Below are 12672 nucleotides of genomic sequence, written 5' to 3'. Positions count from 1 at the left end.
AATTTCATTCTGTATTTAATGATTTGCCATTCAACATGACAAATTATAAATTTTACTTTAGGATTAAGTATTGTGGTTACTGTTAATATAAGGCTTACTCCAACAAAAACATGCAACCAAAAAGGTATGCAAGACTTCAGACAAATCTTAACTGTCCTTTTTCTACAGTTAGTTCCAAATCATTTGGAGGCTGCAAGAAGTGCTAAAGTTATGAGCCTTGTGAAATTGCTTTTACACAATAATTCTGAGCTCCATTTATTAACAGACAATAACCATATTTGCATACCAAAGGACCATAGGGGTGAAGAGACGCAAAGCTGCCGTTTCCTATACCTGATAAAACACCTCTTCCAGTAAAGATTTAGCATACAAGGTGGAAGCAGGCCTACGCAATCATACAGTAACATTTGCCATTTTTCTATGGTTTGTCTACGGAAACCCAATTCAATATTGTCCAGAAAGTCAAATAGCAGTGCTATTATAATCCCTGCGTCAAATTAAACACTACCCTGGAAACTCAACTACTGGTCCAATCCAGAGTGAGAAGGTCCTTTTACCAATTGAGCTGTGAATTTAAATTAAGGACTCATGACAAATCAAGCTGGCAGAACTGCATGTCAAACACCCAACAAGTGTAAAACAATGTTTGGATAAAAGTGTGATCACCAACAAGCCATATACAATTGCATCCAGCAAAAGTTTGCAAACCAGTAAATCAGTGTAAAGGTGAGAATTTATTAAAAGTTGAAGTCAAGTTGCACAATTACGTCAATAAGAATTGTTGAGTCACTTGCTACGAGTTCTCGGAAGCAGGTGGAGGGAGTGCATCCCTACTGCGAGACCCAAAGCCAGGAATCCTTCTTTGGTCCTCCACACTAACAGTGGAAGACTTGGAGGTACCTGCTGAAGCCGGTGTAACACTCAACTGAAGGGAAGCATCGTCCTTGAACATTATGTCGTACACTGGCTGGACCATCTGCTTACCCCTCTTTCCTACAAGTCTGAAAAGGGCAGCGTTAACGCAGGGTGGCCGGGGAAACTGAAGGGACCCGGGAAACTGAGGGGACCCTGGAAACTGAGGGGACCCGGGGGAACCTGGCAGCTGTGGAAACTGAGGGGACCCTGGCAGACCGGGAACCTGAGGGGAGCCAGAGGAACCGGGAAACTGAGGGGAGTCGGGGGACCCTGGCAGACCGGGAAACTGAGGGGAGTCGGGGGACCCTGGCAGCCCGGGAAACTGAGGGGACCCTGGCAGACCGGGAACCTGAGGGGAGCCGGGGGACCCGGGAAACTGAGGGGAGTCGGGGGACCCGGGAAACTGAGGGGAGTCGGGGGACCCTGGCAGCCCGGGAAACTGAGGGGACCCTGGCAGCCCGGGAAACTGAGGGGACCCTGGCAGACCGGGAACCTGAGGGGACCCTGGAACCTGAGGGGAGCCGGGAAACTGAGGGGAGCCGGGGGAACCTGGCAGCCTTGGAAACTGAGGGGACCCGGGGGAACCTGTTAGCTGTGGAAACTGAGGGGAGATGGGGGAACCTGGCAGCCCTGGAAACTGAGGGGAGCCGGCGGAACCTGGCAGCTGTGGAAATTGAGGGGGCCCGGGAAACTGAGAGGACCCGGGGGAACCTGGCTGCCCGGGAAACTGAGGGGAGCCGGGGGAACCTGGCAGCTGGGGAAACTGAGGGGACCCGGGAACCCGAGGGGAGCCGGGAAACTGAGGGGAGACGGGGGAACCTGGCAGCCCTTGAAACTGAGGGGACCCGGGAACCTGAGGGGAGCCGGGGGACCCGGGAAACTGAGGGGAGCCGGGGGAACCTGGCAGCCCGGGAAACTGAGGGGACCCGGGGGAACCTGGCAGCACTGGAAACTGAGGGAACCCGGGGGAACCTGGCAGCCCGGGAAACTGAGGGGACCCTGGCAGACCAGGAAACTCGGGAGCCGGGAGACCCGGGAAACTGAAGGGAGCCAGGGGATTCTGGAAGCCAGGGAGGGGAGCCTGGGAAAGGGGGGTAAGGAAGGTCTGGTGTCTGGGGGCCAGTGGGTGCAGCTATTGTAGTGGCAGTCTTTGGGAATGGTCCAGGGAACGCAGGGAATGGAGGCAGCTCTACTGACTCAGAATCTGAAGACCCTGGCAGCCCGGGAAACTCACGTATATCCACACTCAGATCCTGTCACCCTTCCCCAGTCCGCTGCTGTTTACAACTAACCTATATACCACAACAACATAATACAATTCCTGAAATTCAGTTATGGCTTGTGATTTTGGAAAGCCAACCCAGGATTTCAGTGGCCCCATATGGCCACTCCTATAAAACATTTCTGGGGGTGCCACTGCTTTTGCCTGTTAATGTCTGCACTGCAGTGAAGAAAACTATATGACAACAATAATGTTTAATATAACTGGCCCCTCTAACAGAACCTCTGGCCCTAATGTAACTAAGTCAAGTTAACTCTACATTTCATCCAAACTGAATAAAAGTTACATGAGAAAACTAGAGAGGGTACAATTTCTGGGGAAATTGTAGGGTGTGCTTGCTTGCGTCGGTTGCACAGGGGTCCGTTTTTGAATTTTTACAACTGATATTTCTGTATATTTTATATAAAAATGCATACTTATTATTTATAAAGATTACATAGATTTAAAAGCATCTTTTTTTGCTGCTCATTTACAACTCAAAATACGAGTGAAGTGTAGAATGAAATAGATGTCTTCTCATTTCCCCTGCAAGAGGCAGCCTCATAGCTGAATCAACGAATAAATGTGGCAGACCTGTGTAAAAATTGACCTAATCTCTATGATTTAAACGTCTTTTTAAGTTTTTCGCTTCTCGTGATATTTTCAGGCATTTAGCCTACTCATATTGCATTCATTCATTAATAAAGAACCCCCTTTGAAGATTATTCTACGACGTTACCGGCAGTAGAAGATGGAATCGCGATTCAAACAGTACCATCTGCTAACTGAAAATATGCCCCCAAAAACGTAAACGCTTGACATTTATTTAGTGGAAAATCGCTCATTCATAAAAAGCTCACTGGTAGCGATCATTGTCGGTAACAACGCAAAATGCGATATAGCCCTGTGTGGAGAAGCTGCCCCGGTAAATTCTACTACTACAGTACAGTACTAGACTACTGCTGTGTTCGTCTTGGTAGCGATTGCGTTGGTTGAATTCGGGTTAGTAGTCACTAGTCAGATAGTTTCATCTATTGAAAGACTTTTGATTTCATCTATTGAAAGACTTTTGATTTAAGTAAGGGTAGTGCCGAACATGTTCTGTCGCCGTTTGACTTAAACAGCTGTGGAGATGTTTTTGTTAGCTACTACTAGACTGCGTCTCGCGTAGGCTACAGCGTTGCAGTGAGCTACACTGGTTTGAAACCACAGCACAGGTAATGATAATTTCACCCACAAATCGTTTACTTGTAATCTAATGTCATAATAAATCCTACAACGAAAATGTATTTGTCAGGAATGTTTATTTTAACGATTGAAAACAGATGCATCATAGACCTGTAGTATGTGTTGCCCGGGCAACAGAGGCTAATGTCATGCTAATGCTTGTCAATGCTAATGCTTCAGTGAAATAGTAGACTACTGTTTCCGAAAGTAGATGTACTTCCTTAATAATATCAGCTTATATACATTACACATCACAATTGTGTGCCATATCACAAAGTAAAATGAGCAAATAGTTATCACCCAGGCCTCTTTGCTTGTGGCGTTTCTGCAGCTGCCTTGCAGTAAAGCAGTTATCTTACTGTAGCTATCTCCCTGAAGTTAACGAGCTGCTAAACTAATGTTCTGCTAGAGGTAGTCACGTGAGTTTTTGTGACGTTAGTGACGTAAGTAGCGTCATTGACTGTGGCTAGCAAGTTAGCCACCGTTAGCTTCACTTTTCGCCACAAAAACTTAAGTTCAGCCTAAACTGTGTAACGGAACGTAAATCCCAATAGAAGCAACGCAATCGAGACCAAGACGAACATTTTGACACCGCCGTTTTCTATGTAGTCCAAATATTGACTGATCCTTAGGGGTGTGAAAATGATAATAATAATAATAAGATATATGTGAGAGAACAAAGGTTGTGCCCTTGCCGAAGGCAAAGCACACCCAATAATATATATGTGAGAGAACAAAGGTTGTGCCCTTGCTGAAGGCAAAGCACACCCAATAATATTATGTTTTTTTATAAATAAAAAGGGAAGATTTGCTCAATGATTGCCTCTATGCACTTCATTAAAGTTCAGGGGTGTAATTTGTTGGATATAAAAAGTGTAGCACAGACAAAGGAAATCAGATTTTCCTGGGAACCCTCTCGTTGCTGCTCCGTGCTGTTTTTGGCCTTTGAAGAAGTTGAATTTGGACATAGAATATGTCAGTTGTGTGTCTATGTAAACTGCAAAGGTAGCCCACATGACCTCAACTTTATTACTATGATTGCCTCAATGCACTTCATTAAAACGTACAACAGAACTGAAAGCGGTAATTTAGGTGGGGGAAGGGAGGGTTTGGCGCACGGGTGTGATTGTCTTTTTCAACTGATACCGTCTGGCACTTTTGGCCTTGTTTGAACACACACTGGAGCCCCGTCTTGTAATGTTTCTAATATATTTTAAAGAAACTAGGGTTCATTTACATTTACATTTATTCATTTAGCAGACGCTTTTATCCAAAGCGACTTCCAAGAGAGAGATTTACAAAGTGCATAGGTCACTGATCATAACAACAAGATAGCCAAAAAACATCGCGAGTAGCCAAAACATGAAGCACACACTGTGAACAACCAAAGTAAGTGCCAAAGGGAAGAACCATAAGAGCATGTAGTTAAACAAGTTACAATTAAACAACATGAACCGCTATAAGTGCAAGTGTAACTGTGGAAAAAGCAAGCAACAATAATAAAAAAAATATATCACAGCGAGTACAAAAATTTAAATCAGTTACCACTAACCACAAGAGCAACAAGTCTCTAAGCAAGAGTCATTGTGATCCTTGAGGAAACTAACATCGGGTCAAGCGAACCATTCCTAAGTACCGTTGTACTCCCGGAACAAGTGCGTCTTGAGCCTTTTCTTGAAGGTGGAGAGACAGTCAGTGTCTCTGATGGAGGTGGGGAGTTGATTCCACCACTGGGGGGCCAGACAGGAGAGGAGCTTGTGTTGGGACCGGGCGGTCTTGAGCGGTGGGACCACCAGGCGGTTGTCTGAACAAGACCGTAGGTGACGGGTGGGGGTGTAAGGCTGCAGGAGAGACTTGATGTAGACGGGTGCAGTCCCGTTCACTGCTCGGAAGGTCAATACCAGCGACTTACAGTAAGTACAGGGACATTCCCTCAAGGCAAGTAGGTAAAGTGCCTTGCCCAAGGACACAACGTTATTTTGCACAGCCGGAAATCAAACTGGCAACCTTCAGATTACTAGCCCGATTTCCTAACCGCTCAGCCACCTGACTCCCTTACACTCTTGACACAGTTAGCACAACATTCGTCTGTGTTGGCTATACAATTAACACATTTCTTGTTGCTTTGACACAAAATGCATAGAGTAAACACAAATTTAAAATGCTTAAACTTCTTCAATTCAATTCAATATATTTATTTGTCATTGTCATAGAAAACAACGAAATTCTGTTCATCAAAGATTTATTAACTAAGTATCAACTAGCAAACTCCGTCAACATGTGCCTCCAGTTTGGTGTGTGTGTCTTCTACTAAAGAACCTGCTGCTATGTCGTCAAGATTGTAGGCCTACAGATCAGAGAGAAAAAAAAAAAAGCTAGTCGTTGCTGCCCTCTGGTGTTCGGAAGTAATAACACCCCAATCGTTTCACATCAAAGACCAGCAAGATATATTCAATTGGTAATTGGCCTAACTGAAGGCAATTGTACTTTCACCATTTCAAAGTAGTGCTAAATCATTTGAAATTTGTGCAAACTGTAGGCAATTGCACTTGTCATTTACGAGGATGTGCTAATACAATTGCAATTTGATTAAAGGAATGAAAAATTCCAATTGTTTGTGAACAAGTGCCCAGTGGTTTGGAGATTTGCACGTGTTGTTTTGAGAATGTCATTTCTGTTTCGTGAAATGAGCCAAAGCAATGGGGAAAAACTGTGATATAGTAGGCTAGTGTTAATACAATGAGGTTGCTGCAAGCAGCTGTTATAAGTATTGTGTAATTGGCAGTTTCCACGGGATTGATGGTCGATGATGGAATAAAGATCACCCTGTTCTTTACTAAACATTGTGTGTCTGCGCGTTACTGAGGAGCTACAAATGGGGCTAATGTTAATTCATTTTCCTGACTGTTTCATTCGAATAAATAACCTGTGTTGTCATGTAAATCTACAATACATGTTGCGTCTTTGCTCCGCAGCTTCGCTCGTTGTAAACCAACCAATCAGCACGCAGCTCATCTAAATATTCATGCTCATATCATAAAAGGGAGAAAACCTCTCGTTTCATTCTAGGGCTATTTTACAGGGTTGCATGAGGGCACATAGAACAGCACCTGGGCGATTTTTAGCCCAACCAATGTTACATACCCTATTCGGAGACCTTAAGGAACAGTTTGAAATACCCTATAAAATCAGTCAATGACCCCTTTAAAAAAATGGAGCAGGGGACTGACAGCGACATAATCAATCACACTATGACAGACGCTCCACTTAGCACCAACTGCAATTTTAACTTTTAATGAATGTCGCCTACTGGCAGTCTGGCACACGTGGGTGCTCAGTATTTTCCGTGGGTGCTCAAGCTCCGACGTACCCACGGTATCGGCGCCTATGTTTGAGGGTTGACATTTTGGTGGCTATTGTTGTTTGTACAATGAAAGACATGGAGAGAGAGAACGCTTTTCTGGTGGTAATTGGTTGCCTTTGAGAGATCTTCTCAGCAGTGTCTGACATTTAAGAAATTCAAACTAACTGGCTGATGGAAGTAAAGCAATGCCATTGAGTTATGGAACTGTGCAATGAAATGGCAAGGATAGTGAAAAACCGTAGGCTTGTGTTAAAGTGTTTTTCTACCATGGCTCAATGTGTGGTTATTTCTGATCATTACAGTATTTTACAATCGCTATGACAATTCTTTCAATACTAAATTCAAAACGGTAACACTTTATAATAAGTCAACGCTTTTTGGCATTTACAAAGTGTTAACTAATAGGTAGTTAACCCTTTATAAAACATTTTGAAACATTAACAATACATTATTAAATAGTTAATAAGCTTATTATTAAATGCTATGTTAATCATTAATAAACACTGTTAAACATTATGGATTTGATTCATAATACAATTCATAAGGTGTTTGATAACTGCATTACCATACTTTATAGACAGCTTGTTAATATAGTTGCAAACCAGTAGTTTATAATCTGTTAATGGTACATGAGCTGGTATAGAAAGCATTAGCAAATGGTGAACAAACCATTTACATTACCTTTACAAAGCATGAGTAAATAACTAACAACATATTAACTTATGTCTTTAATTAAAGTACGCCAAGTCGAATACATGATGTACACTAATACTTAGCAGATGTCTTAACAACTATTTTATAAACACTTCCTAATGATGCAACTTGTGATTAGTAATGCAAGTTATAAAGCATTTACTAACTGTTAGTTAAGGCTTTTGTGTTATTTATTAAGGTATTCTTGTCCATTCTCAAACCTCACATTCACAAAGGTATGTAACAACTATTTTATAAACACTTACTAATGATGCAACTTGTGATTAGTAATGCAAGTTATAAAGCATTTACTAACTGTTAGTTAAGGCTTTTGCGTGACCTAATCTAAAGTGTGAACTATCTCTGCCTTATTAAACATTTATAAGTTATTTATTAAGGTATTCTTGTCCATTCTCGAACCTCACATTCACAAAGGCTGAACATACGTTTCTCAAAAGGAAACAGACACAACACAATGTGATACACAAAATGACTATTTTATTGAAGTAATGACAGGCATGTGTCTTACTAACTACTTATCTCTACTAGCCGAGAGTGACAGCGGTCGATACGTTAAAACCTCAGTTTGATATTTCCCGGCATGACTGAACGGTCGAGGTTAGTAAGTTGTTTATTATATGGCATTTTTAGCTCTTTTCATTTAAAACATGTAGTTTTGTTCAGCTCTACTCGTCTTCTCGCGGTGTGTTTCAGGTGTTACTGTAGCACCTCGCAACCAATCTGAAATCTGAGCAACCAAACCTAGCAATCTGCCTAGCGCTTGTCGTTTATCTCTCTGTGTTCACACTTTTCTGCTCTTTTAGAAAGTTAAGAATTTCCTCGTCGCTGTTGATGTCTTCATTGTCATCTGGATAGTAAAACTCCTCGATCTCGCTCATTTTGAAGATGACATCAGCGGAGGGCAATAAGAATACGTATCAGACCGCAGATGAAGTCAATACACGCATAGATATATATAAAGACTTAATACGCGGCTGGCATGACTACCCATTAGCCAATCAGAACGCTCGTACTGTTGTTGCAATTGAACCAATATGCTGTTCTTATTGGTTCAGAAGACGTTCTCAAAAGAGTTGTTGATATGTTGCCTTGGAGATGTAGTGACGTCACCAGTACAAGTGCAGCTGATTGCTCTGACAAGATGGCGTCTGCTCCAGATTCGCCATGTTTGATTTGGGATCTTCCCACGTATTGTTGTAGCTAGTATATAAGAAACCAAATGTTTACTCTTCGACAGGTCAGCAAACGCTTTGTCGCCTCAATTTGTTAAAACGATTTGTTTGTAAACCTCGACCTACGATCTCGGTTAACAAACGTTTTAACAAATCTCTGCTTTCAAAGGCATTTGCAGACCTGTCGAGGAATAGCTAAACATTTGCAGTTTATTACAGCCATTTTTGGAAAATAAAATACAGCTTCGGGTAACCAACTTTTATACCAATTCTACTGTATTGCTTCTTAATGGAAATAAAATACTATTTTATTACCCAGGTAAATAAATTAACAGCTATTTCTTCTAAAAAACAAAAACACAACATCTATAGGCCTATATTCTTTCTATAAATGCTTAATAAGGCATAAATAGTTCACACTTTAGATTAGGTCACGCAAAAGCCTTAACTAACAGTTAGTAAATGCTTTATAACTTGCATTACTAATCAGAAGTTGCATCATTAGTAAGTCTTTATAAAATAGTTGTTAAGATATCTGCAAAGCATAGTGTACATCCTGTATTCGACTTGGCATACATTAATTAAAGACATAAGTAAATATGTTGTTAGTTATTTACTCATGCTTTATAAAGGTAATGTAAATGGTTTGTTCACCATTTGCTAATGCTTTCTATACCAGCTCATGTACCATTAACACCTTTTAAACTACTGGTTTGCAACTATATTAACAAGCTGTGTATAAAGTATGATAATGTAGTTATCAAACACCTTATGAATTGTATTATGAATAAAATGCATAATTTTTAACAGTGTTTATTAATGATCAACATAGTGTTTAATAATAAGATTATTAACTATTTAATAATGTATTGTTAATGTTTCAAAATGTTTTATGAAGGATTAACTAACTATTAGTTAACACCTTGTAAATGCCAAAAAGCGTTGACTTATTATAAAGTGTTACCTTCAAAAAAAGTTTCCTAAACTCTTACATTTACATTTAGTCATTTAGCAGACGCTCTTATCCAAAGCGACTTACAGTAAGTACAGGGACATTCCCTCAAGGCAAGTAGGTAAAGTGCCTTTCCCAAGGACACAACGTCATTTTGCACAGCCGGAAATCAAACTGGCAACCTTCAGATTACTAGCCCGATTTCTTAACCGCTCAGCCACCTGACTCCCTTACACTCTTGACACAGTTAGCACAACATTCGTCTGTGTTGGCTATACAATTAACACATTTCTTGTTGCTTTGACACAAAATGCATAGAGTAAACACAAATTTAAAATGCTTAAACTTCTTCAATTCAATTCAATATATTTATTTGTCATTGTCATAGAAAACAACGAAATTCTGTTTAGAGCATTCAAACACTGCATAGTTTGACATAAGTGCAATACAAAGTGCAATATCCCTCCAATAAACTTCCCATAAATAACCCCTGTGTAAACCTTCACAATCAATACACGTGACAGTAACAAAAACAATATTCAGTATTAGCAGCATCGTGAAGGGCTTTTAACAACATGGACAACCTAACAGAAACATAACAAGGGCGGAACAGTCAAGATATGTGGAGTATTTTGTTATTTGTGCAACAATGCAAAGTCCAGTTCATTGTTATTGTAATTGGTGGGTGTGGTTACTGTCCATGAGAGGGAGGCAGAAAGGGGAGGGGGGGGGGCACTGTTCAGAAGCCTCACAGCCTGTGGCTACAGACTGTTGGTCAGTCTGGATGTTCTGGCCCGTATGGACCTGTACCTTCTACCTGAGGGCAGCAGGTGGAACAGATGGTGAGCTGGGTGGTGACGGTCCCGTAGGATGTTGTGCACTCTCCTCAGACAGCGGGTGGCGTAGACGGTACTGATCTCGGGGAGAGTCGTCACAATGATTCTCCCCGCAGTTTTTACCACCCGCTGGAGTGCCTGCTGTTCAGCCTTAGTGCAGCTGGAAAACCACACTAAGAAACCGTACGTTCTTTTACACACAAGCTCAACCAAGACCAAAACAATCGATTTTTACTGCCCAATTTACCAATGCTTTCACACTGTATGTCAGAACAGATATCATCATGTTCAACACCTAACTTATTGTTACTATACTATACTTAAAGTCAAAGTGAACAGCTGTTCATATTGTGAATTGAAACACAAATATATCCCCTGTATTTTATTCCATTGCTACTGAGAAACAGCTGGTTGAAGTTATGCCAATACTGTAAATCACAGCTGATTCCCAACTAGGAAACACCCAAGTGTCGAGGTTCTTTCAATCGCATGAACATATGGTATATACAGTAAAGAGGACCTCTTTGGGCTGATCTTGTGTGGAAAAAGAACAATATAGAGCATCACGAAGAAAGTAAGAATACAGTAATGCCTTCACGAGGGAGAGGAAGACCTGCCCAGCCCAGCTGAACACAACCGAACACAACCCAACACAGCCAAGGCCAGCCGAACACCACCGAACACAGCATAACGTGGCTTAACACACCTTAGCCCAGCTTAGATCAGTACTGCCCAGCCCCTGTGCCGACTAACACAGCCTAGCCCAGTACAGCACAGCCCAGTACAGCCCAGTACAGCACAGACACCATGGCTGAAGCCCTCATGATGACTGTCCCAGTATGGATGCTATGCGCTGGCTAGCTGGTGTTCCATTCTGGCATTGTACATGAAGCATGTTGACAGCTCCATCACCAACCTGATTTTTGTCGTGAAGATGTGTTATGCATTTGTGCAGTGTGTGCCTTTGCTCTCCAACAGGAGTGTGTGTATGTGTTAACCATGACAATGTGTCATGCCCCGGGAAACAGGCCAAACACTGCTCTGAATCATTCATCAACTCAAAACTGCACGCACACAATGGCAAAAACAAAGCTAAGGGGGCATTGGACTAAACACACACACTTACTCACATGCACCCCCCCCCCCCACACACACACGCAGGGACATGTAGATGCCGTCCAACAGTTGAACCTGAGTGTGTCTTAAGGCTATTCTATCTATTTTGTGGCCTGACTGATGGAGAACAGTTAAGGATTAAAGTTAAAACCTTGTCTTAAAGCACTTAGTTTGAGCTCTCCTGAGATCACAGGAGCCATAGTGTGTGTATGTGTGTGTTGCTGTGCAGCAAACTTGAATAATTCACTTACCTGGTTGTAACCTCAATTTAGAGCTTTTAAAAATTCAGTCACTACATCCTTCTTTTTATTCATTAAATCTCTCATCTCAACCGGGAGTTTCTGAGAAGGGGAAGAAAGAGGAGAGAAAAACTAGAGAACATAGAAAGAAGTGTGTGTTGAAGGCAAAGCCATGTTCCAGGATGTTGTTTTCTTTAGTGTTTCAGTGGGGTGTCAAAGTACACTGGGGACTCGGGCTGTTAGAGAGGTGGTGTGTGTTGTGTGTGCGTGTGTGTGTGGGTGGGTGTGTGTGTGTGAATGGAGTGGGGATACCAAAGACATTCCATTCTACACAATTTCATGTTAAAACTTGTCCCAAACTAGTTCAACTTTAAATCCACAGTGTGTCCATAACATGGATAACATAACATTTCTCAGCACAGACAAGGGCTACATACTGGACACACACACAGACACACACACCCAACACATTCACACACATGTACATGTGTACACGTCTAGGCCCATTGACGAATGTTATCACATATGGCAAAAATAAGTAACAAAGTTACAGCTCCCTCTTCCAAAAATAACAATAGATACAGAAGCTATCACACAGAACCTCATGAACAAAATATTTTATTCCAGTTTTTTGGACATTTTAATCATTTAGCAGACACTCTTATCCAGAGTGACTTACAGTAAGTACAGGGACATTCCCCCGAGGCAAGTAGGGTGAAGTGCCTTGCCCAAGGACACAACGTCATTTTGCACGGCCTCAAAGAGTAATTGTTAGTCAATTTGATTCAACCAAACTCTGGCCTACCCACCTCTACTGACCCAGACCTACCTGGACACCATTTACAGACAGATAGACAGAGGTATAGAGATGTCATA

At 41.9% G+C, this 12672-nt stretch overlaps 1 protein-coding gene across 1 annotated transcript; it reads right to left on the bottom strand.

Annotated features, from left to right (window-relative positions):
* Positions 1–715: 715 nt before the first annotated feature.
* On the bottom strand, positions 716–11265 carry LOC134037165 (collagen alpha-2(IV) chain-like). The gene is made up of 8 exons (XM_062482532.1): positions 11237–11265; positions 10416–10601; positions 1769–1955; positions 1537–1669; positions 1427–1500; positions 1265–1381; positions 1159–1201; positions 716–1122 (listed from the first exon to the last, which is right to left on the bottom strand). The coding sequence occupies exons 1-8, from the start codon at positions 11263–11265 to the stop codon at positions 794–796; spliced, it is 1098 nt and encodes a 365-aa protein (XP_062338516.1). The 3' UTR covers positions 716–793.
* Positions 11266–12672: the final 1407 nt, after the last annotated feature.

This window comes from Osmerus eperlanus, chromosome 2 (assembly GCF_963692335.1).
Source record: "Osmerus eperlanus chromosome 2, fOsmEpe2.1, whole genome shotgun sequence".
Taxonomy (NCBI): Eukaryota; Metazoa; Chordata; class Actinopteri; order Osmeriformes; family Osmeridae; genus Osmerus; species Osmerus eperlanus.
The sequence above is the reverse complement of the archived record's forward strand: the minus strand, read 5'-3'. Positions and strand labels throughout refer to the sequence as shown.